The following is a 27082-nucleotide window of genomic DNA, read 5'->3' as shown; positions in this document are numbered from 1 at the left end:
ATACCTAACTCAAACATGCCTATTCTCTACCCATAACCATGCCTACTTTTTACCATAAGGAAAGGAAAAAATCACTCTATAGACCTGTTCAAAGAGTAAAGTTGATTGAATGATGTAACTCAGTTCACCGAAACTTGCTCAGAATCAAGGAGTGCCTTTTTACCATAGGCACTGTTAAGCATCATTAGGTGTGTGAGGGTGCCTCCACTTAGGTGTCGCTAGGTGTCCTAAGAGTTTGATGCCAAACTCTTAAATTGCTTAAATATAAATGCATGATATTCTTCTCTCTGGTTTTTGTGCCATTTTCTTTCAAATATTCTATATTCTCGTTTCAGTGATATCAATTCATTTGTGAACCAGGGGCTGCTTCTTCTGTTTGATTTCTTTTTGGAGCTATTTCATCAAGCAGTTCCTTGACATTTTCATTCCAATTGTTGATGGCTAATGTTCCATTTTGATCATTCATTTTATTGTCCATTTTTTATTTTGCCAAAATACTATGTTGTCTATGTTTCCTCTTGTTTCTTTGGTGATTCTGTTATCACACTTTGGTCTATTTGGTTGTTCTGGCCAGTAGATAGTGAAGTGTGGTAGGTAATAGTCTGACCATAACCAATAAAATTTTTAAAAAACACATACCCATAAACATGCAGTGGATTGGAAACAATTCCATGAGGTATTTTCTTGGTGGGTAATTCTGTATAAATAGCTTAAAATTAGGCGTCAGGATGATGTCTGCTAAGCACAAATTCTATAATGGCCGTTGTGCTTGCATGTGCTCTTTTAGAATATTAATGTAAGTCTATATTTATGTGACTAACTTTGGATGTGAGCATTTAGGCTGGCTCAGTGTCTGGCAGTTAGATGCATAAATGCTAGTTTTTTTTTAATAACCTATGCGCGTACCAAAAAGGTGCTATGTGCAGATCTCTCTCGTGTATATTACCAGTCCAGGTGGTTGCTGAGGACTGGGAATAGATTACTGGAATAGATGATTAAAAATTATGAAATCACTTTACTGTTTGAATTGTTCCTTCTTTAAGTGAAATTAGCAATACACAAGGAATACAGTTTTAAAGCTTTTACCCTTGAAATAGGCTATTTGAAACTTGTCTATGAGCTTGGATACATTTCTGCATGCATGTTCTTTTATCCACAGTCAGCTGAGATGCAGCTGGGTTTCAAAGGTTATTATAGAAATTGCAACAATGCATGTCATCTTTTTGTATTTTCAAAACTACAGTTGTTGTTTTAGCTGGAAAACTAGAAAAAAATGCATGTGGATTTTTCCTTTGGATAAAATAAGCACACGTGGACTTACATATCAACGTGGCAGTTTGGAAATTGCCTTCTGCTATATATTTGTGTGCATGTATGTGCCAATAAAGGTTTTGTAAATTAATCATAATGTATTTATGCAGAAATTGTTCCTATTTCTACAGCTTGGAGAGGCTATTGTTGAAATAGCCAGCAACATCATGTCTGCAGATGACCATGTCCTGTGGATGGCACAGAATGAAGCAAAAGCCTGCACCAGGATTGTACAGTGCATTGAGCGCAGCACAGCAATAATATTAGCCAGTGGTATTAAGGCTTTTACAAAGGTAATCACACAGGGGTTTCATTATTAGTTTCTGGAACATTTCACCCTGTAAAATCCAGGGCTATGAAGTCTGGAGTTGGAAGCAATTTTTAGACTGTGAAGTTGGGGGCCGGTGAAAATGTGCCGATTTCAACTCCAACTCCTAATAGAGTTAAATTGTATGTCATGCAAATACATACTATAATGCTTACATTTCTTATTTCTCAGATAATTATTGATTAACCTATTTGTTTCAGGATATGTTTTACTTTTAGAATATATTTTGATATCAAGTTCTTTCATGATTACAAACTGTAATATATTTTATATTTATATTACTGAAAGTGTCACCTAGAGAATTACATGGGGACAAAGTTTGTCCCCATACCTGCGAGCTCCCCACATACCTGCGAGTCCCCACAAGCTCTGTCCCCATCCCTTCCCCCGCAAACTCCTATATAGATATATAAATAAAGAGTTGAAGTGGAGATACCATAAATAAAGGAGTTGGAGTTGGAAGGTTTGTGCACCAACGCCACAGCCCCAGTAGAATACAAAATCTTCCTACTTATAGATTACATCACAGCAGGAATGTCCCAATCAACGTCACATGCATTGAAATCACTTATCAGTGGTACTTCCTCTTTCATAGCAATATTGGGGCCCAATATTCAAAGTGATTTAGTTGGTCGCTGCCTGATTAAATCGCTTGGTTGGGGCTCGCCACTAATATTTAGTGGTATCTAACTGGTTAAGTACTGCTGAATATTGTGGTTAGCGCCAAGCACAAAGCTGGCTATGTTTAGAACATTCCAGGAGCAGAGTCAGCACTTGGCCACTTAAGAGCTGATATTCAGCCCTTAAATGGCCAGGTTTACTGCATAAATGGGACTGTATATAAGTCTGCCCTATTTTTATGCAGTAACCCATGGCTGCTTATGTGTTGAAAATTGACTTAAGCGGCTATGTGTTAGCCGGCTTAAAAAAATTATCAGATATTCAGTGCCAAAGCCCACATAGGTCCTGGCTTTGAATATCCAAGAATAATGCTGTCGATGGAGAGCAAGACACTCACTGTCAGCTGCTGAAAATGGACTTCTTTCGTTCTGTCTATGAAGGAAATTAAAATATCACATTAATGTGAATAGATTTCCATTCCCTTTTCCCAGATTAGCCCATAGTACCTCCTTATCTACTAAGGATCGCTCCTGCTCATGTCGACTCCACTCTCAAAATGGCTGCTGCGACTTCTATCAGCAGACTCACAAGACTGCCGCTTGAGGTCTAAAAATCCACTTTAATGCAGGAACTGGTGTACAAAAGTGAATGAGGATCACTCCTGCTTCCACTATTTATTTATTTAAAAAATTTCTTTCCCGCTTAATACCTAAGCGGGTAACAGTAGAAAACATACACATTCAGGACATACTCAAACATGCTATAACATATGCATCCTATCCTATTCGTCCACATATAATAGCTAAAACTAGCACAATGCTCGTAAAAATGTTAATCCTCTATGAACCATAAAATTCAATATTACAACAAAAGCTAACAAAAAGCTTTGGCACATAAAAAGATTTTAAATTGCTTCTTAAATAACATTTTCTCTTTGCATAATCTTAAGCACCCTGGCAAAAGGTCCATAAATGTGGACCAACAACCGAAATAGCTATTAGTTGTGTTCTTCTATGTGTTTCACCTAATGCATCAGTCGATAACTTCATTGTGAATTGAGATCTCAAACTTCTAGAAGGTACATACTAGCCATCAATGAGATGGTAGGCCTGCCTTAGGGGGTATCTTTCTGGTTGAGAGGAGAGAGTTGGGTACTTTCTGGGGCCAGGGTAGAACTAGTGCTATTTTTGGCTTTGTTTTCAGCTGAAACTAAGCTGCCAATTTCAGCTACAGATTCTGTTTCACTTGAAACTGGAAATCCTGATAAGGCTCTTAAATGTGTGTAATACAGTTTCCTCTTCCCTTCTGCTGCAGGCCTTTGAACATAAGAACATAAGAATAGCCGCTGCTGGGTCAGACCAGTGGTCCATCGCGCCCAGCAATCCACTCATGCGGCGGCCCCCAGGTCAAAGACCAGTGTCCTAACCGAGACCAGCCCTACATGCTTTCGTTCTGGTTCAGCAGGAACTTGTCCAACCTTGTCTTGAATCCCTGGAGGGTGTTTTCCCTTATAACAGACTCTGGAAGAGCATTCCAGTTCTCTACCACTCTCTGGGTGAAGAAGAACTTCCTTAAGTTTGTAAGGAATCTATCCCCTTTTAACTTTAGAGAGTGCCTTCTCATTCTCTCTGCCTTGGAGAGGGTGAACAACCTGTCTATATCTATTAAGTCTATTCCCTTCATTATCTTGAATATTTTGATCATATCCTCTCTCCATCTCCTCTTTTCAAGGGAAAATAGGCCCAGCTTCTTTAATCTCTCACTGTACGGCAACTCCTCCAGCCCCTTAACCATTTTAGTCGCTCTTCTCTGGACTCTTTCGAGTAGTATCGTGACCTTCTTCAAGTACGGCGACCAGTGCTAGAAGCAGTATTCCAGGTGAGGGCGTACCATGGCCCAGTACAGCGGCATGATAACCTTTTCTGATATGTTTGTGATCCCCTTCTTAATCATTCCTAGCATTCTTTTTGCCCTTTTCGCCACTGCTACGCATTGTGCAGACGGCTTCATTGACTTGTCAACCAGTACTCCCAAGTCTCTTTCCTGGGGGGGTCTCTTAAGGAACCTTAAGGAACATTTCATCAGTGTAGAATTTGTTATGGATTCTTCTTGTCCTTCCTATGTTCTCTAACAGCTCCTTCACGTGTTTCATGAGGGATTCATTCTGCAGACATGTTTATTACAGAACCACTCCCTTGCCTTGGATTATGCTGTCTATCCAGACTGAGATAGAAGCTGTGTCAGAGGCAGTAGCTTAGGTGACCCAGTGGCTGGCTTTTATCAAGCTGCGCTAGAGGTTTTTAGGCCAGGCCAGCGTGGTAAATGCTCTGACGCTCATAGAATTCCTATGAGCGTTGGAGCACTTACCTTGCTGGCCCTCACTAAAAACCTTTAGCACTGCTTGATAAAAGAGAGGGGAGGGGGTGGCTTGTTTCCTAGCCATACTTCAGTTATTGGAGCTTTAGTACTTGTTGAAAGAAAATAGAAAAAAAAAAATTACGCATCATCACCTTTGCCTCAGCTGTCCTATAAGACAAAAAAAAGCAGCTACCCTTTTTAATGTGATATCTAATACCTCTGGTCTGATTCTCTGTATGGAATGTTGTCCTAAATGCTTGCTCCACCTGCTATTGGGGTAAGCAGCTGTATAACTTATCCCTTCAAACTTAAAAGAATATACTTTCTGAGAATGAAATCTAGAGTGTTCTCTTTGTAGATTTACATCAAAGCTCTCTAAAATATAATTTACTGTTCATTTTTAAAAGATCACTAAAATTTGTCTCATTTACCTCCTTGATTGTATCTTCCAACCAATACCAAACAATTCTATCTTACTCAGTTGAGCTAATTTTGGAATGGATCTACAGTATATAGCAATATTTGGAAGATGGAGAGAGTAAGAGTTGGGGGTAAGTAAGGGCAGAATTAACACGTCAAAAGTACCATGACTTCAAAGCATATCATTAGCCTTCCACCCCTTTTGGATTTGAGGTAAAAAAAAAAAAAAAAAAAAAAACCCACTGTAAAACAAGATCATTAAAAAATGTCCTTCTAATAAAGCCACAAACAATAATCCAACAACTCTCCTAGCAATATAAAATTCCAAAGTACCCTTTCCCCTCTGCTTTATATTATAAAATCAAGTAGAGCATTTTGAGGTTAAAAAAAAGTCTGAAAATGACATTTCCCCCCTATTACTAAACCACAATAGAGTTTTTTAGTGCAGGGAGCCGCGCTACTCCCGACACTCATAGGAACTCTATGAGCGTCGGGAGCTGCACGGGGCATTCAGCACAGCTCTCTGCGCTAAGAACCGCTATTGCAATTTAGTAAAGGGGGGGGGGGGGTAGTTTGCATTGTTTTCCTCTTAAAGTGGCAGAGGTGTCTACCTGATATGCAAATGTTCCCTTACAAAACTATGATGGTTACAAAATCATCCTGTACCATTTTGGATTATAGTATCTATGGAAGAAGGTGTGACTTGGGACTACCCATGCCCTATTAAGACCCATGTATAGTCTTAAAGGTGAGGACATGGTGAAAGGTCACAAGGGTAGAGACCAAAACAAGGTTGTTGTTGTTTTTAACAAAGATTAAAAATCCAGTCATCTAGCTGCTTCCCACGTGAGGCTGAACTGAAAGGAGAAAATGGGAACAAATTCATTTTAAAATGGCCCCTAAGTTACATTTTATTTTATTGATTTTATAGATTTTTTATACTGTCTTCCTGGATTACAACTCCCTGAAATGATTGTATTCCTTTTAAATTAAGATTGTATATTGCCATTTCCTTTGGGTTTGTTGGACTGCAGAGCAGACACTAGGCAAAACCAGAATAAGCAAGTCTTCAAAAGATCCCCAAAACTTATTCATCGTCAGCAGTTTCCACATTCACTTTTTGTTATTATTATTCTCCCATGGGGTCTTCAAGTGGCCTAGCACTTTCTGCATGGCACAGAACTATCCTACACAAGACACACAAACGCTGAGCATATGTCTTTCGTGCATGTTCATTTATTAGTCACACTGGAGAGTGAGACATAATATATAATTTGCATCTATCAGAAGGCATCTGTTGTTGAATCACTGATTTTTTTTGTCTCACTGTCTAGTGAATCCAATACATATTTGATAGCAAAATGCATACTGGTCGAGGGTTTTCTGTGCAGTATAAGCATTTTGTAGCTCTGCTACCCCTTTACCACAAGGCCTCGTACTAAAAGTGTCCTGGTTGATGCAACCATAATTTCAATAGTATAGTGAGTTAATTGGGCAGCACAAAGAGACCCATGTGCAATTACAACAATTTTTTTTTTAAACTTGCTGTTTGGATGCCAGAAATCTGCATTTGGGCTACCTATTATAGGGGTAGCAACATATCAGTTAACCAAATGTATTACCCTGTTTCAGTGATAGATGGTATGCAAAGTAATATAATTAGTAGCATTCTAATGACTATTTGTGCATGTATTTAGTTCTACAGTGAATCAGAAATAGAAAATATGGATGGCAGATTGTTGCTGGTAACCTGTGAAATTTCTGGACTTTGAGCATAATTTGCATGTTCTTTTATGATCAACACAATTGTAACTACCCTCTAGAAGGAAAACTTCTAAAAAGTTAAAATTACATCCAAACTCCTGTACTTGGAAATACTTATCTGATTTTCAGTGCAAGTTTCCCTCTGTGGAAAGCTCTACATAAATTGAGAAGTGTCATAATTCTCCTGTTTACTTACTCTGAAAGTTGGAGAAAATATGAGGGTCATTTCATAAATAATGTACACTATTTTTCAAATATTTCTTTACAATCCTTCAATGTAGTCTCCCTGCTTTGCAATGACCGAGTCCCAAAGTCCGGGAAGCTTCATTATTCCATCCAAGTCACTGTTTTTGTTCAGTTGCCGAATGGTTCAGGTACTGGCAGAAGAAAGCTCTTCCAGAGATGCAAAATGATGTCCACGCATAGGTTGTTTCAACTTTGCAAAAAAGTCAAAGTCTGGTGGACTCATGTCTGGACTGTAGAGAGCATGAGGTAACACCTCCCAGCCGTATTTGCGTAGTTTTTTCATTGATGACATTCCCTATGTGCGGACGAGCATTGTCGTGAAGAATGAGTGGCCCAGCCAAGAGCAACTTAGATTGGGTTTTGTGCATTTTTCTGCGCATTTTTTGCAAAAATCACAATAATACACTTCTTTCACGTGGAACTTTATCTGTGATGATGAAGCCTTCATGATCATAAGCAAAAATCATCATTTGTTTGACTTTTGATTGAGGTCATTGAAATTGTTTTGGCCGTGGGGAAGATGGAGCTCTCCACTCGTCATTGAAAAACGACGCGAATACAGCTTTGAAGTGTTCATGTTTATGAAATGACCCTCGTATTACAGATTAATTGCTTTTCTTGGAAAGTGCACTTTATTCCACTCAGGGCCAGATTCTATAAAGGGTGCCTAACTCGATAGGTTCCCAGAAAAGCAGCACCTACCTCATGTCAATCAAAATTAGACGCGTTTGTAGAATCGCATCTAACAGTGCCTAAATCGACTTAGGCACTGGTTGGCATGTACACCTTAGGCATTGGTATATTAAGCCAGAATTTTCTTGGCCTAATATTAGGGTTACCATACGTCTGGATTTACCCAGGCATGTCCTCTTTTTGTCTGGGTTTTGAAAAACTTCCAGCTCAGGACCGCGTCGGGAGGGCATTTGCGCATGCACGGATATAACACGTTGACATCGTGTACATGCATGTGGCATCATCGCGTCACACCTTTGCATGTGCAGATGCCCTCCTGACGCGACTCTGAGCATGAGAACAGGTTGAGGGGCAGAGCTGGGGGTGAGGCTGGGGAATGGGGGACACGACTTGGGCATAACAGGGCAGGGCTGAGTGGAACTGGGCGAACCTAGAGGCAGGGCCCATGGGTCCATATTTTACAATAGTAAAATCTGGTAAACATATGAGTATACCAGCACCTAACTTAATTCATGTCCAAACTCTGCCCCAAATTCACACCAGAGCATACTCAGTTGCTGGTAGGCACCTTGGTGCAGTCACCTACATTGAAATGATAGGTACCTAGCAGCTAATTAATTTTTTAAATAATTTTTAATTGGTTTTTCATAGTACTTTCAATATCAGTGCATATTAAGCCAATTAAAAAATTTGTTATGTGCCTACATTGGCTAGGTGAGCCGATCTAGTTGAGTTGTTTTTGTCATACAGCTGCATTTTTATTCTGCACGAGTTGCAAGTTTTAAGATTATTTATTGATATACAGTGGTACCTTGGAATTCAAACTTAATCTGTTATAGAACCCCATTCGAGCTCCAAAATGTTCGAGTTCTAAGACAATTTTTCCCATTGAAAATAATAGAAACTGGATTAATCGTTTCTTGGTCCCACAAACTCAGATTGGCAGAGACAGCAAGATCGGGCCCCCCATCGGCATAGGCAGCAAGACCAGCAATGGCAACTGCAAGTGGTGCTCAGCCCAAAGCTTCCCTCCCAGGAGGAAACAGGAAACTGCGTCAGAGGGGAAGCTTTGGGCTAAGCACCGCTTGCAGTTCCCGTACGTTCAGATTCCAAAGCAGCGTTCGGATTCCTGGGCAAAATTTAATTAAAATAAAAGTTTGGATTCCAAGTTGTTCGGATTCCGAGGTACCACTGTATATATTTATTCATTTTAACACCTTTAAGTACAATAATAAAGCATCTGAATCTTAATGTATTGGGTTAGCATTGCACTAAAATTACACCCAGGAATGAGACCAGATTGAAGGCATCTGCTTCTTTATCATATGATTGCCTGTAACCTTTTCTCCTCTTCTCCGTAAATTTCCATTATGATGAGAGTTTGGTGAGGAAAAAGCTGTGATCAGATACCATCCTTTGCAGAATCTCATCCAGGAGGGTATTTATACAGTGAATATATAGATTACTGCTTATGATTTTCAGATCAGTTCCTGTATCTGCCATGAGAAGAGTGCATAATACATAGACTGTGGAAGCTGCAGAAATACTGCAAGTTCATAGCAAATCCTGCAGAAATTTATCTTACATTGCTGGGAAAGCACACATTCCCAGCTGTTAATTTAATGCAGAGTTTATATACCGCTAAATCATCACACTGGCTTTGAAGCAGTTTACAAGTAAACAAATAAAAACTAGACTTATACAATCGCCAAAAATCTAATCAGGTACTTTAAGTAATATCCCTCTCTGTCCCAATGGGCTCACAATCTAACTGCAGTACCTATGAAAAAGAATGAACAAGCAAATATCATCATACATAACAGACATAGATGAAGAAAGGAAGAGGAAATAATAATGCAATAGTTCAATAAAAACATAACAGGAGAGAAAAACTCCAAGATGCAAAGTTACTGACCAGATAGGTATTTAACAAATAGATAAGTTTTAAATACCTTTCTAAAAGTGAGGTAATTAAGTTCTGTTCCAGTTTGCTGGTCTCACTATTCGCTGGGGTTAGGTTCCTAGAAAACTCCTGTGAATACCTAAAATGTGAATACGGCATAGGCATTGGAATAGGGGGGGCCATGGCCTCCCCCCAAATTTAGCCCTGGAGGTCCACAGGTGCAGTGGGCAGGAGCAAGCTTTCCACGCTCCTGCCCGCTGATGGGTGGAGGCAGCCGCGAGATGCGTTTTCTTAAGTCACTCAGTGGCAACGAGCACAAGAGTGCTTTGGAGCTCCTGCTCATTGTTGCACGGCATTTTGACTGGCTCCTGCAAATTCTCATGAATTGCGGGCTAGCAGCAAAGTAGGGCAGGGCAGGGAGGCGGGCTGGGTGCAGAGTATAACAGGGGGAGGGAAAGGGGCTGAGTGCAGAGTCTGATGGGGGAGGGAAGGGGGCTGGGTGCAGTGCCTGACGGGGGGAGGGAAGGGGGCTGGGTGCAGAGTCTGACGGGGGTAATGAGGGAAGGGGACTGGGTGCAGAGCCTGACGGGAGGAAGGGAAGGGGCTGGGTGCAGAGTCTGACAGGGAGTGAGAGGGGGACTGGGTTCAGTGCAGTGCCTGACAGAGGGCGAGGGAAGGGGGACTGGGTGCAGAGCCTGACAGGGGGTATTGAGGAAAGGGGCTGGGTGTAGAGCCAGGAAGGGGGCTAGGTACAGAACCTGACAAAGGGGTGAGGGAAAGGGTGCAGAGTTTGGTAAAAAACTACCGGCGAAATCATCATTTTGATGGTTTAGACTCTCCCCCCACCAAGAAAGATGTAATGGATTCCAATGCTCACACATTTCTTTGACTTTCAACAATAAAGATTTTAAATTTACTGTCATTGTATCTTCCAATGTTTTTTGAGTTATTATATCCAAATATTTTATTCCTTCTTCCTTCCAAAGGAATGGGAATGAATGAAATAAACCTTTTATACAATGTACATTCAATGGAAGAACCTCTGATTTACTCCAATTTATCTTATAACCAGAAAATTTACCAAAGCGATCAATCAATTCCAGTAATTGAGGGATAGTTGATTCAGTATTTTTCAAATGAAGCAAAATATTATCTGCATAAGCCAAAACTTTATAATTCGACCTACATATAGAATTCCCTGTATCTCCCTTGCCTGCCGAATGGCCAACAACAAGGGTTCCAAAATAGTATCAAAAAGCAAAGGAGATTAAGTTTCAAGTTTATTAAAAAAAATTTAAACCGCTTAATCAGGTTTCTAAGCGGTGTCTAACTCCGCATAGAAACTAAAACGTTCTGAGAACGCATTATTAATGTATAATCTGGCTGAGGGGGAACTATACAAGGTTTGAATCATTTGAATAAATCCGGAACCCGTCCCAAACCAATCCATTGCTTGATACATAAAAGTCCATTCAACACGATCAAAGGCCTTTTCCGCCTCCAAAGAAACAGAGACTGCTGGATCATTTATTGTTTTTGCTAAATTAGCATATGAAATGCCAATCTGGTATATTTGCAGAATGTCTTTGAGCAACAAAACCCATTTGGTGCATTCCAATCATATAAGGGAGAGCCTTAGCTAATCTCAGAGCCAATAGTTTAGCCAAAATTTTTCCATCCACGTTAATTAAAGAAATAGGCTTATATTTTGAAACCAACATGGCTTTGGGAAAACAATTGTTAAAGCTTCTGCCATAGTACCTGATATCTGACCCTTCGTCAATTGTGATTGATATAATTTAAAAAGATGAGGTAACAGTATAATTTGAAAAGATTTGTAAAACTCCACTGTAAATCCATTACTACCCAGAGCGGACCCAGCTCTGAGAGACTTCAATGCTGACTGGAGCTCTGAAAATGATATAGGTGCCTCAAGATTTTCTTTTATATGCTCTGGAATTTTTGGTCCGTTAACAGAATTTAAAAATTCTCTTCCTTCATTCTCTTTATTTGAATATAGCTCAGAAGTATATAAAGCTTTATAATAGTTCAGAAATTGATTTAAAGCATCTGTAATGTGGGTATAAATTTTACCTTATTCATCTTTAATGGCCGCAATTTTTACTTTTCTCTTTTTAGCTTTAAGATAATTAGCCAATACTCTTCCCGCTTTATTCGAGTTTCCATAATACACAGCTTGCTGACAAAACAAATCTTTTCTATCCAATTGTGAGGAAATCTCATTATATTTATATTTCACCTTTAACAGGGCAGTCAAAGTATCTTGTTCCCATTTCAAAGCCAATTGTGGCTCTAAATTCAAAATAATTTGTTCCAAACTGGAAAATTCTAATCTAAGTAATTTCCTAATGTACGCCGAATATGAAATAATCTGCCCTCTTGAAGGCATCCCATAGAGTTTCCAAAGAGATTTCCTCTGAGGTATTGAATTGAAAATATTCATTCATTTGAATTTCCTCAAGAAAATTTGAGTCTGCAAGTAGTGCATTATTAAACCTCCACACAGATCTACTAGAATTTTCTTTAATGAACTGATATTCCATCCAAATTCCAGCATGATCTGACAAAATAATCGGATCTATGTTGACTTTTATAACCTGTTGAATTAAATAATCTGAAACAAAAAAACCCCAATCAATTCTTGAAATTGATTTATAAATTTGGGAACAAAATGTAAATTCTCGAGCATTAAATGAAAAATCTGCCAAACTTTAATCCACATGTATGCATAAGATTTTCCAGACCTAATTATTTTAATTGTCTACTCAGTTGTTTGTCCATTATTGGATCTATTACAACATTGAAGTCTCCAGCTACAATTAAATTAGACATAGCCATTGACAGAATTGTTTGTTGGAGCTTTATAAAGAATTCCGCTTGATTTAAATTAGGTGCATAAATATTAAAAAGCGTCAGAGTACTATTTAAGAACAGAAGAATTGCCACTTTTGGGTCAGACCAGTGGTTCATCATGCCCAGCAGTCCGCTCACGCGGCGGCCCTCTGGTCAAAGACCAGCACCCTAACTGAGACTAGCCCTACCAGCGCACGTTCTTGTTTAGTAAGAACTTGTCCAAACTTGTCTTGAATCCTTGGAGGGTGTTTTCCCCTATAAAAGCCTCTGGAAGAGCGTTCCAGCTTTCTACCACTCTCTGGGTGAAGAAGAACTTTCTTACGTTTGTACGGAATCTATCCCCTTTCAACTTTAGAGAGTGCCCTCTCGTTCTCCCTACCTTGGAGAGGGTGAACAACCTGTCCTTATCTACTAAGTCTATCCCCTTCAGTACCTTGAATGTTTCGATCATGTCCCCTCTCAATCTCCTCTGTTCGAGGGAGAAGAGGACCAGTTTCTCTAATCTTTCGCTATACGGCGGCTCCTCCATCCCCTTAACCATTTCCTGAAGTCATATTAACATGGAGCCATCTACTCATTGGATAAGCCTGAAAGTTATCAAATGTAGCAGAGATCTTCTTATTAATCAGGATTGCCACACCAGCTTTTTTCCCAATTGATGGAGCATAAAAACAATGTTTATCCATCCTCCCTCTAATTTGATCACCTCCATTGCTGATAGATGGGTCTCTTGTATAAAGTAAATATCTGCTTGTTGCTGTTTCAGAAAATTAAGTATCTTTTTCTTCTTGATGGGATGGTTGAGTTCATTAACATTCAGCGAGTAAAATTTTAAAGCCATTTAATTAAATAAAGGTATTCTTGACTTGAAAATTAATGACATATTCTCAAATTGTAAGATTAATTTTCCCACACACATCCAGTACCCCAATGTAAAATAAAACCCACTCTCTCCCCTTTCCCATCCCTTAAAATGATATAAAAACTTGGATGCAAGCATTAGACTAACAGATTCCAACTCCCCCCAAATGCCCTAAAATCTATCCAATCCTACATATTCTTTCAAATACCAATGAACTGACATACATTACCTAACTTCTTATGCAAAACATTCTCGATCCAGGCAGCCAAGCATTGATCTCCAGGATATGAGCTTCTCTGCCTTGATCTTGATCCTTGACAAGGAAGATTGACGAAAACAACACCTGCACACCTGTCTGCTTCATCTTCTCTCCCAGAGCCATAAAGTCACTTTTGATATGTTCAGAAGGGTACCTAACAGTGTCATTTATGCCAGCTACTCATAGATGAATAGCATTGTATAAAAGGCTTGATGCATCTTGACAAGTTTTCCATAATATCTTGAATTTTGGATCCAGACAGACAACACACCTCCTGGAGCATCATTTTTGGTCTGCAGATGAATGTCTCTATACCCTTCAGAAGGGAATCACCAACCATCACTAGCTTTCACCTCCTAGTGGTCAAAGATTCAGCAACTTTGGGGATTTTGAGCTTTTATTCTTCCTCTCCATGGGATGATCTCACCTACTCCACTTCCAGGGCTGCATATAGGTTCTTCAGTTCAAGGGAAGCTGGAGTCATGATATTGATCTTGCAGGGTCCTGTAATCTGAGACCAGCTGTCCTTTCACAGCACTGTCTCTTCCTTCCCAAAGCTGGAGATCTTTGATGCTTCATGAAGCATTTATTCAATGTACTTCTCATTCTTGCAAATATTTCTCAGTTTTGCCATCTCCTCAGTTCCTTCACTTCTTTCATGAGGGATTCAAGCTGAAGAAATGGTGTCGTCGAGAGCATTTTGGCTTCCTGGACCATGGGATGATTTTCCAAGAGCTGCTGAGCAGGGATGGTATCCCTCTATCAAAGAAGGGAAGAAGTAACTTCGGTGGCAGGCTGGCTAATCTACTGAAGAGGTCTTTAAACTAGAAGTGATGGGGCAGGGTGATCAAAACCCCCAGGTGAGTATAAGCCCCGGGTAAGTAAATCACTGAATCCTCTAAACGAATAGGAAAAGGGTGAAGTGTCTGGAAAGCAGTATATACTAATGCTCGAAATAAGAAAAACAAGATTCTGGATCTAGAAGCTGTAATGGAAGAAGATGAGTTGGATATAGTGGCGATCAAGGAGATGTGGTTCACAGAGAACCATGACTGAGATGTAGTTATACCTGGCTATAATCTGTTCAGGAAAGACAGGGTAGGAAGAAAAGTAGGGGAAGTAGCATTATATGTTAAAGATCATATTAAAGCCACACAATTGAAGGATCTGAAGGGCATGAAAGAGGCACTGTGGATCAATTTGGAAAGAGAGAATGATAAATATATTTACATTGGTATGATATACATGCCTCCTTCACAGATGGAAAAGTAGACAGAGATTTAATATTAGACATTCAGAATATATCTAAAAAAGGAGAATCTTTACTAATAGGTGATTTTAATATGTCAGATGTTGATTGGATTATCCCTATTGTGGGGTCTTCTAGAAGTAGGGAGATCCTGGATTCTCTACAAGGAGAACTGTTCCAGCAGTTGGTAATAGAACCCAAGCAGGATGGGGTCATACAGGATTTAGTGCTTACAAATGGGAAAAGTGTTTCTAATGTTACAGTGGGTGATCATCTGGCATCCAGTGATCACTACTTTGTAAAGTTTAATATTGAGACAGGTATAGAGAGAGCTCATTCAAAAGTAAAGGTTCTAGACTTTAAAAAAATGAACATTGTTTGAATGGGGGATTGCATCAATTGTCTGGATGGGAACATCTGAAAGAAATAAAAATGCAATGGGCAAAACTGAAAGGAGTTATTGTAAGGGTAACATACATTTTTGTGAGGCACGTAAGTAAAAGTAAGAGGAAAAGAAGGCTACGTTGATTCTCAAAAGTAGTAGCTGAGAAGGTAAGGAATAAGAGGTTAGCTTTCCGAAGGTAAGGAATAAACTACAAAAGATTGCAGAAAGAGGAAGACAAGCAAAAATATCTGGAAAAGTTAAGAGAGACTGGTCAAGTTGTCAGGAAAGCAAAGATACAAATGGAAGAAAAAATAGCTGATATGGTAAAATGGGGAGACAAGACATTTTTTTTTAGATATATTAGTGAAAGGAAGAAGTGCAAAAGTGGCATTGTGAGATTCAAAAGTGAAGGGGAGAAATATGTAGATGCTGATAAAGAAAAGCCTTAATTAATTAACAAATATTTCTGTTCTGTGTTCATGACTGAAGTGCTGGGAGTGGGACCGCAGAAGACAAACGCAAATAGGGATGGAACAGCAGTTGACCCTGATTGATTTTTCAGAGGATTGTGTTCATGGGGAGCTAGCTAAATTAAAGGTAGACAAAGTGATGGGGTCATATAGTGTATATCCGAGGGTGCTGGAGGACCTTAGGGAAGTTCTGGTGGCTCTGGCTGAACTTTTCAATGCTTCTCTAGAGTCAGGAGTGGTACCAGAGGACTGGAGAAGGCCAGATGTGGTCCCTCTCCACACAAAAGTGGAAGTAAGGAGAAGTAGAAGATTACAGGCAAGTAAGTCTGAATTCTGTGGTAAGCAAATTAATGGAAATGCTTTTAAAACAGAGAATATTGAAATTTCTGGAATCTGGTGGATTATAGGACCGGAGACATCAAGGATTCACTAGAAGTAGGTCTTGTCAGACAAATCTGATCAATTTATTTGACTGGGTGACCAGAGAATTGGATAGAGGGAGCATGATAGATGTGGTATATTTAGATTTTAACAAAGCCTTTGACAGTGTTCCACATGGATGTCTAATAGATAAACTGAGTGCCCTTGGGGTGGGCCCCAAAGTGACAGGCTGGGTCAGGAACTGGTTGAGTGGAAGATGACAAAGGATTGTGGTCAATGGAGATCACTCTGAGGAAAGGGATGTTACCAGTGGCGTGCCTCAAGGTTCTGTTCTTAGGCCTGTTCTTTATAACATTTTTATAAGTGATACTGCTTAAGAGCTGTCGGGTAAGATCTGCCTCTTTGCGGATGATACTATAATCTGCAATAGAGTAGACATCCTGGATAGTGTGAATAACCTGAAGAAAGACCTAGCGAAGCTTGAAGAATAATCTGAAATTTGGCAGCAAAAATTTAATGCTAAGAAATGCAAGGTCATGCATTTGGGCTACAAAAACCCAATGGGATGGTACAGTTTAGGGGGTGAAGAACTTATGTGTATGCAGAAGAGCGGAACTTGGGTATGATTGTATGTGATGATCTTAAGATGGCCAAATAGGTTGAAAAAGTGATGGTGAAAGCTAGAAGGATGCTAGGTTGCATAGGAAGAGGTATGGCCAGTAGGATAAAGGAGTTATTGATGCCTCTGTATAAGGTTCTGGTGAGACTTGATTTAGACTATTGTGTACAATTCTGGAGACCACACCTTCAAAAATATATAAAAATGATGGAGTCGGTCCAGAGGAAGGCTACTAAAATGGTGTGAGGTCTTCGTCATAAGGTGTATGTGCGTAGACTTAAAGATCTCAATATGTATACTTTGTAGGAAAGGGAGAGGGGAGATATATTAGAGACTTTTAAATAGCTACATGGCGTAAATGCACATGAGCTGAGTCTCTTTCATTTGAAAGGATGCTCTGGAATTAGAGGGCATAGGCTAGCAAGCCTTAGTAAAAAAAATCCTTATTCTGCTCTTTTAACTTCTTTCTTTAATTTGCCTTCATTTCATGTATCCTACTTGTAAGGAAAAACTTACTTATTATATAATGTCTTTTATACATGTATTTTATACACTGGTTTTGTTTTTTGTTTTATTGCAAGTCTTTTGGTGTAGCAATACTCATGCACAGCTCTGTGAATATCTTCATCCTCTTGGGAAAACATTGCCATGGCCATAGATAAGCCAAAATGCCAGTGAATAGCAAAAAATTAGTTACTTTTTACTTTGCATGAATAAGTGAATCCATGAACATGTGGAGCACATGGATAACGAGAACACGCTGTACTGTGGTGTTAGACTTCTATATCCTGGCTTTAGATAATTGGGATTTGGGTATCCGTGCAATATGAACATCTAAATGCCAGTTTTCTAAATGCAAGACAAGAACAGAACTTCAAAAATAGTTTGTATAATATCTGCAGTCTTTATTTTTTTACATTTGAGTTACCTAAGTATTAAAATATAATATACTATATTATGCATATTTTTTTTATCTACATAATCATCTGAGCTGAATTTTACAGTTGTACATGCTCTCATATCTAGCACCTTTTGAGGTGAAATTGATAAAATAATCACCTTCAGGTCTACACACCTCCTTCCTCCACGTTCTCTGCTTCTCCACTGCTCTTCAATGAAAAACTGAATGGCTCTGTAAGAAAATGATAGTTTTTCAGTCAAGAACATATATATTTAAAAAAGCCCACAATTTTTCATGGCATTCCCACTTTTGCTGTAAAAGTAAAGGCGATGCTATATTTGTACAAGCCACTGCTTAATTTTAAAATGTCAGACACCTCGGGTCATTTTTGTTGTCACTGCTCCTGGAAGACGATGACATTCTCTTTCAAAGCAATTATTTTCCCTCTTTCTTTTCTTTTTATGCAGTCTGCAGATATCTAGTCCAAGGCATTTTTTGCTCTGTTTCATGGTCTTCCCGTGTTTCATGAGCTTTTCTGTTTGTGAATTACTGCAGTTTTTTCATCTTCTGAATAAATAATGCCTATAGACTTTCTCATGCAACCTTTCTGAATACTCAAGGACTTCTATTTAGATTTGCCAGCCAGGAACTAGCATTCTTAAAACTTTAATTTATTCAGGTATTTATATACTATTTTATCCAGTTAATTGGCACAAGACAGTTTATAAACAACAAACAAAAAGCATTGTATTCTTTAACAAAGGATTATATAGTAGGTCTGCATCTTGATACCAAATGCTTTATCCTGACTAAAAATCCTGGCCTCCAACTTTCACTCTTGCAGACAATAGCTTTTACTCAAGACACATTAGATTAAGATTTGCAACAGAGATTTGTCAGTGGACTATTAATCTGTTGCTAAATGATGTATTATTAAAGAATAAGAGATGACAGCGATGCAGAATGGCGGTGAAATACAGATGAAGACAAGATGAATAGGATATAAACACACTTATTTACAAAGACTCTAACATAAAACAAACTGACATTATCTGGAGCATCTATTTTCACCTATCATCATTACTATAACCGGAACATGCTTTTATATCAAGGTCTACTCACAAGAGGCTTGCTTCACCGAAATTCTTTTTTCGCCTCCTTGAGGATCAATGCAGAATAAAACTGAATAGTCAGGGTAGTGAAAGCAAATATTATGGAATGTTCATCAAATAAAAAGAGAATATTAGTCATATTCAAATAAAAACTATGAATAGACTATGCAGGGAGGTGGCATCACCATAAGCTACCCCCCAAATACATTCACCCAAACATAAGAGAATACATTCTATAAATGGTGTCCAAATTTGGGTGCTATATAAAAAAAAAAAGCGCTAAGCACTATTCTATAAATGACGCTCAAAATTGGGCATCTTTTATAGAATAGTGCTTAGGACCAGATTCAGGAAAAGACATCTAAAATTTAGGCATTGTTTAGACGTCCAGCAGCAAAATGCTGACTGTGATTCTATAATGCATAGACGCACTATAGAGAATTGTGCTCAGTGTCGCTCAGCAAGTCTAGACGCATCTATAAAGTTATCATGTCTCATTATTATGCTTTTTCATTAAAATTGTATGCAGTGACATGGAGCAGTGGGGGATTCAAACAAACATCAGGGTGCTAAGGCTGTAGGGCTTTAGCTCTAACCATTGCATACCACACATTCAGGCAGTAAACTGCATGTGAAGTTAAGAGCCAAGCTTTTATCCTTTTGATTTACAAGCATTAATTTCTCTACGATAAATATCAAGCATATACTTTCAATATTTGCCCAATTCCTCTTTTGACCTCTATGTTCCTCAAAGTAGATGAAAAAATAATAATAATAATAAAATATATATATATATATATATATAATATATTGCATACTAAATCCTCTATTTTTTAGTAAGAGGTCTGCTTGCAAGAGCAGGTCTACTTTTGAGCGTGAGCTGGGTGCTAGATAGGCTCCAGTTAGGTGGACACAACTTAGATGACTCCTAGGCATGCTGGAGGCATCCGCATATTGGTGAATGGGGCTTCCATTTTTTGATGCTTAATAATGTATTATGTAAGCAAAGCACATGAAAAAAAAAAAAAAAAAAAATATATATATATATATATATATATATATATATATATACATTTTGCATACTAAACTTCTATTTTTGGTCTAAAGAGGATTTCTATTTGATAATAATATAAAAAGATGTTTAATAATGCATTACTCAGGCAAAGCACATGAAATATATATATACATGTATATATAGATATTGCATGCTAAACCTCATTTACAAAAGGCTAAGAACATAAAAAGAAATACATTACTCACACAATGGCTGTAGTTCAGAGTAAGTGGACATGTCTGATGCACAATCTTGATATCATTGTGACATCCCATGCTTTCTTGAATTCAAATACAGTTTCTGTCTCCCCCACATCTTCCAGGAGACTGTTCAACACATCTGTAAAAAAGTATTTCCTTAGATTGCTCCTGAGCCTATCACTTCTTAACTTCATCTTATGCTCTCTCATTCCAGAGCTTTCTTCAAATGAAAGAGACTCGACTCGTGCCTTTACGCCAGGGCTGCCCAAGTCCGGTCCTCGAGATCTACTGGCAGGCCTGGTTTTCAGGATATCCACGATGAATACGCATGGGAGAGATTTGCCTGCACTGCCTTCTTGGTATGCAAATCTCTCTCATGCATGTTCATTGTGGATATCCTGAAAACCCGGCCTGCCAGTAGATCTCGAGGACCGGACTTGGGCAGCCCTTCTTTACGCCATGTAGATATTTATATCTCTATCATATCTCCCCTCTCCCGCCTTTCCTCCAAAGTATACATATTGATATCTTTAAGTTTAATTAAACTCTGGAATTTGTTGCCAGAGAATGTGGTGAAATCAGTTAGCTTAGTGAGGTTTAAAAAAGGTTTGGATAATTTTTTGAAAGAGAAGTCCATAGGCCATTATTGAGATGGCTTGGTGAAATCCACTACTCATTCCTAGGATACTCAGCATAAAATCTGTTTTATTACATGGGATCTAGCTAGGTATTTTGGACCTGGGTTGGCCACTGTTGAAGACAGGATACTGGGCTTGATGGACCTCTGGTGTATCCCAGTATGGCAATTCATATGTTCTTATCTAGTCTGCCCATCCACTATCTCATCCTCTGCCTAAAGGATCCCATGTGCCTATCCCACACTTTCTTGAATTCAGACAAAGTTTTTGTCTCCACCATCTCTACCGGGAGACTATTCCACACATCTACCACCCTTGCTGTACAAAAATATTTCCTTAGATTGCTTCTGAGCCTATCTCCTCTTAACTTTATCCCATGCCTTCTCACTCTGGAGTTTCCTTTCAATTGAAAGAGACTCACCCCATGCGTATTTATGTTATGTAGATATTTAAATGTCTCTATCATAATTTCCCCTCCTGCCTTTCCTTCAAAGTATACATATTGAGATATTTGAGTCTGTCCCTATTTGATTTATGATCATTTTAGTAGCTTTCCTCGGAACCTACTTCATCTTGTTTATATCTTTTTGAAGGTGCAGTTTCCAGAATTGTACACACTATTCTAAATGAGGCATCACCATTATTTCAAAAACTAGGAAAATTGGCTGTTTTCTGACAGTGGTAAAAATGTCCATAGCAAACAGGAAAAACCCATGTAAGGGCTCACTGAGGCCATTTTTTACCGCAGCTTAGTAAAAGGGAAGGAGGGCAAAGTACAGCAGAAGCTACAGTGTAAATGCAATAGAACCTATTAGAATATATTTCACAAGCAAAACATGTACAGCAGACATGCACTGTTCTGAATTATGAAAACAATGACTTAGCAGAATTGATTTCCTTTGCAGCTCTCTAGTTTATCTTACACCTGTGTCTCTCAAACTGTGTGCTGTGGCACAGTGATGTGCCCTGAAGAGATTCTGGGTGTGCCATGAGAGATTCTAGAATTTTATTTTAGTTTTTAAAAATTCCCTTCAGTATACACTAGAATAGATGACATGTATGTTGTGTATGCAAGAGTTTGTCAATGTTATGAGTGTCTGTGTGGTGCAGTGGTTAAAGCTACAGCCTCAGCATCCTGGGGTTGTGAGTTCAAACCCACGCTGATCCTTGTGACCCTGGGCAAGTCCTCTTAATCCCCCCATTGCCCCAGATACATTAAATAAATTGTGAGCCTACTGTGACAGACAAGGAAAATTGCTTGAGTACCTGAATAAACTCATGTAAACTGTTCTGAGCTCTCCTGGGAAAACAGTATAGAAAAATAAATAAATAACTGACCAGACAAGTATCATTCTTTGACGTGATTGGTCCTTGAAAACTAATGGCAAGTAAATTTATTTTTTTATTTTTTATGCAGTAGTTATCCTAACTTGAGCAACAAAGCAATCAAGGCTTTGTTACTGTTTGGATCTACATATCTTTGTGAATTTGGATTTTCAGTTCTGACAAATTAAATAGTAAAAAAAAGAGAACGACTGCAGATGGTGGATGATGAAATGCCTCTTTGCTTGTTGACTATTGAGCCACGTTTTGAGTTAATTTGCACTCAAAAACAAGCACATCCATCGCATTGATTAGCAATTCTATCTACTTTAGTTTCACCGTTGTTGCAATTACCCATACTGTACATAGCTCAAATAATTTTAAATAAACTTTATTGTTGAATATAACCAATTTATCGTAGCTAACTTTATTTCAATTCATTGTATCACTCTGAACCTCTGAAATATTGTTCTATTATCTTCTCTCTTCTCTTTCTTTCTTCCTGTCCTTCTTCTCCTTTCTGTTTCTCAAAAATTAAAGTGGGTAATTGTACTGAAATCTAAGGGCTCCTTTTACGAAGGTGCGCTAGCATTTTTAGCGCGTGCTACAATGCCACGCACGTTAATCCCACGCTACATGGAAAATACTAACGCCAGCACTATGGATGCATGAGTGTCTAGTGCGCCCGGCATTGTAGCGCGCGCTAAAACTGCTAGCGCACCTTCGTAAAAGGAGCCCTAAGTATGTTAGTTTGTATTATACCTACTCTTCCCAGAATATGTTTTTCTCTTATTTGTTATGTGTTATATAAAATTCAATTTCATGGGGAAAACCCCCCCAACTTTAAATAACTCTCAAATGTAATTTTTTTGTTGGTTTTGCAATTTTATAATGTGTCGCACAAAAAAATATTTGCTCCATTTAGGCCCTCTTTTGCTAAGGTGCGCTAACCGATTAGCGCGCGCATGTTAGTCTATGGATGTGTTAGCGTTTAGCGCACGCTAATTTGATTAGCGTGCGCTTATCGGTTAGCGCACCTTAGTAAAAAAAGGGGGGTAAGTGTACCAAGGCTAAAAATGTTTGAGAGACACTGCCTTACACTGATCCACTTCATTATGGAGAGCCCTGTTGTGTGCACTACTGTGGAGTATATGCTTGTCTACATTCTTGGAGGCGTTTTGTTTGATATCTTTTGTGCGGTTTGCTTCACACCATGGACCCCTGAGGAAGGCGTGTTGTCCGAAACACAGACCGTGTCGGGTCCCTTGGTTGGTAACAAGGTTGTATATCTTACTACACTTTTACTGATTTAATAAACAACGCCTGCATCTTGTACATCATCTGCAGTTTGTTCGTTGTTTTTTGCTTGCTGCATGTTTCACTGCAGATTACGTTGGATTCTCCTTTTTGTGTGCACACGTTCTACATCTTTTTATGTTGTTGACTCCCCATAAAGAACTCTAATGCAGTACCTGTTTCTTGATATATTTTGATAGATGTCTCTTAATATTGCTCTGGAGGCCTTCATTATCAGACCAGATAACTTCATGGGAATGACATGCATTGCGTTCCAGAAAATCGTGACAAATTCAGACGAGCCAGTCATCCATAATGCTGAAGACTGGAAGGCAGATAATCATCATAGTGATCTACATTTGAATTTGAAATGCAACGCTGGCAACCTCAGTCTGCCTCTAGCAGATCTATCCACTAAGGTAGGGGCAAAAAAAATATGATATTTACATAAATTATGTGTGGGTTTATTTTGGTTTAGAAACAGATTTATTTGTTATTATTAGCAAAAGGTTGAAGTGATTATAATGAAGTGAGGTCCCCACTAAAGGTTTGTTCTGTATAAACAAAGTGACAGATTGGATTCAGTAAATAGAAATTTCATGTTTTTTTATGTTAATTTCTGAAGAACTATCTTAAAATGAAATAAGACAGTGGTTATGTATGTAATAAGAATGTTTATTACAAGTAATATTTTGAAGGTTTAAGAGATAGCAATAATGCAATATTTTCAGACATATTTACACTCTTAGTCTGTGTTTATTGGAAAGCACATCATAGACTAAAGCAGACAGTTTGTAAACTTGCATTCAGATATTTAAAGGTAAAGTTGTTAATTTTGGTTATATCACTGAATAAATCAGTGTGAGGAAAATTGATACTTCTTGCCTTTAAAAAGAGTTATTCCTAGTTGCAGAGGTGAAGGAAAATGTCTGTAAAGATAATTTTATTGTTTTCACATGTGAGGGTCATTTCATAAAAAATGCACACTAATTTTTTAATTTACATGTTTTTGTTTTTTTTTTCAAGTATTTCTTTACAATCTTTCAATATAGTCTCCCTGCTTTGCAATGACCGAGTCCCAACATCCAGGAAGCTTCAGTATTTCATCCAAGACACCGTTTTTGTTCAGTTGCCGAATGGCTCGGGTACTGGCAGAAGAAAGCTCTTCCAGAGATGCAAAATGATGTCCACGCATAGGTTGTTTCAACTTTGGAAAAAGGTCAAAGTCTGGTGGACTGTAGGGAGCATGAGGTAACATCTCCCAAACGTATTTGTGTAGTTTTTTTAAATGATGACTTTCCCTATATGCGGGTGAGTGTTGTCGTGAAGAATGAGTGGCCCAGCCAAGAGCAGCAGAGGTTGGGTTTTGTGCATTTTTCTGCGCATTTTTTTGCAAACAAATCATGATAATACACTGCAGTGACACTTCTTCCACATGGAACTTTGTCTGTGATGATGATGCCTTCATGATCATAAGAAAAAAATCATCATTTGTTTGACTTTTGATTGAGCTCGTCAAAATCTTTTTGGTCATGGGGAAGATGGAGCTCTCCACTCGTCATTGAAAAACTACGCAAATACGGCTGGGAGGTGTTACCTCATGCTCCCTACAGTCCAAACATGAGTCAACCAGACTTTGACCTTTTTCCAAAGTTGAAACAACCTATGCGCGGTTATCATTTTGCATCTCTGAAAGAGCTTTCTTCCGCCAGTACCCGAGCCATTCAGCAACTGAACAAAAACGGTGTCTTGGATGGAATAATGAAGCTTCCCAGACGTTGGGACTCGGTCATTACAAAGCAGGGAGATTATATTGAAGGATTGTAAAGAAATACTTGAAAAAAAAAAAAACATGTAAATTAAAAAGTGTGCATTATTTATGAAATGACCCTCGTATTTACTTACACTGTGGCAGTAATGATCCTTACAAGATCTGAACAGTAAAAGTGTAAAAAAATGTAACTTTATTAAAACTAGCTATTGATAGGCATCCCTTCTTTAAACAAGCTAAAGACATAGAAACTGAGATGTGCAGGTTAATATTTTAGAACTGAATTTGCCAATATAGAGCTTGTTCTAAAATAGGAGAAATGGATGGATTATACTGTATGCATCAAACCAGTGGAGTAGTGAGAGTGAGAGGCACTTGGGGCCCCTTCCCTGCCCCCTTTCTCCACTCCCTGCCCCGTGCGTGCGTGCCCCTTCCCTTCCCTGTACCTATTTAACATTCCCGGCACAAGCAGCAATCACCAATTTGCTGCCTGTGTCGGCGTTGGCTTTCCCTCTGATGTCACTTTCTAGGCGTTGGACCCAGAAGTGACATCAGAGGGAGAGATGACGCTGGCACGAATAGCAGGTTAGAGTTGCACTGGTGAAGAGCTAAAGGTACGGTGAAGGGAGAAGTGAAGGCACATTCGTTGTAAGGGGAGGAATAGGAAGGAGTGGGGGGGGCGGAGAGGAGAACGGGTGCTGACACCCCCCACCAAGATGGCCCTGGGGCGCCTCCCCCCCCTTTCCGCCACTGCACCCAGTGTATAAACATCTATTTTAGAAAATTGACAGGAGATTGGTTTCTTTTGCCAGTTTGGCATTGGGGGAGGGGGAAGCACTGGGAGATTAAGATGGCAACCTCCCCAATGCATCAGGCTGCTCAATAGCATCTGTTTCCCAAATCCTAAATGCGCTTGGTAGCAGCTGTTAACTCCCAGTGTCATTTTTTATTTTTTTTATCTTTATTGATTTTTAAACTTTGATAGTGCAATACAAATGATAAGTCGTACAAACTACATGAAAACACACTATTAACTATACAATTGATATACTAAACAATCATTTTCTCCCCTTTTTATCTTAATTAATAAAGCACTAATACATATGATATGTTTCCACTATTATAATGAAATAATTTAATTCCTTAAAATACCTTTCCCCCCTCCCCACACCCCTCCACCCTCCCTGGATATACAAGGACTCTAATGAAAAAAGAAAGAAAGAAATATAACCCTAATTATAATGCAATAAAATTAGTCAATGGACTCCATACATCATTAAAGGATTTATTATTCCCCCAACGTTCCACCATCATCCTTTCATACTTATATGTAGTACACACAGTTATCTTACAACAAGCTTCCGTTATATAATATCCGTTATATAATATCAGCTTCCAGCTGATAATAATTAAATTCTTGTTACAGTATTTGTACACACAGTTACCCACCAAAAAGTAAAATTAATCCTATCATGGTTTTTCCAATTATGAGTAATCAATTGAACCCCTATTCCTGTCAATATCATGAAAAGGCGACTTTTATATTTATCTAAAGTAGGTTTAACATGAAGTAGTGTACCACATATAATCGCCTCATAGGACAAGGGGATAGATGAATCAAGAATGAGATTAATTTGTCCCAAAATTGACTTCCAGAAACTAAGTATCAATGGACAAAAATATAACAGATGATCCAGAGTCCCTATATTAATATGACAATGCCAGCATCTATTAGATTTAGAATTGTCTATTTTTTGTAAATGAACTGGGATCCAGAAAATCCTATGCAATAAAATAACCATATTTGTCTCATAGAGGCTGACGCTGTACATTTCAGCCTCCAAGTCCAAATTCGTGGCCAATAATTTTATTTTTGTATACCGCCACACCACATAGTTCTAGGCGGTTCACATATAGAAGAGCTGTGCAATCAATAAATAAAGTACAATTGACTTAAAAATACATTAAAATCAGATTAAAATAAACATTTGAAACATTTAGGGGGAAATTCTAAAACCGGCACATAAACTTGGACGTCAATAGG

At 38.6% G+C, this 27082-nt stretch overlaps 1 protein-coding gene across 8 annotated transcripts in view; it reads left to right on the top strand.

Moving 5' to 3' along the window:
* ADGRA1 (adhesion G protein-coupled receptor A1) overlaps positions 1-27082 on the top strand; it is an 873110-nt gene that overhangs the window by 505864 nt on the left and 340164 nt on the right. For all 8 annotated transcript variants that reach the window (XM_033941640.1, XM_033941643.1, XM_033941641.1 and 5 more), the window contains 2 exons: positions 1443-1604; positions 23468-23686. In XM_033941640.1, coding sequence (XP_033797531.1) covers positions 1443-1604; positions 23468-23686 — 381 coding nt within the window. The remainder of the gene's footprint in view (positions 1-1442; positions 1605-23467; positions 23687-27082) is intronic.

Source organism: Geotrypetes seraphini, chromosome 4 (genome assembly GCF_902459505.1).
Source record: "Geotrypetes seraphini chromosome 4, aGeoSer1.1, whole genome shotgun sequence".
In the NCBI taxonomy this organism is placed as follows: Eukaryota; Metazoa; Chordata; class Amphibia; order Gymnophiona; family Dermophiidae; genus Geotrypetes; species Geotrypetes seraphini.
Note: the sequence above shows the minus strand (reverse complement) of the source record. Positions and strands in the feature narration are given on the sequence as shown.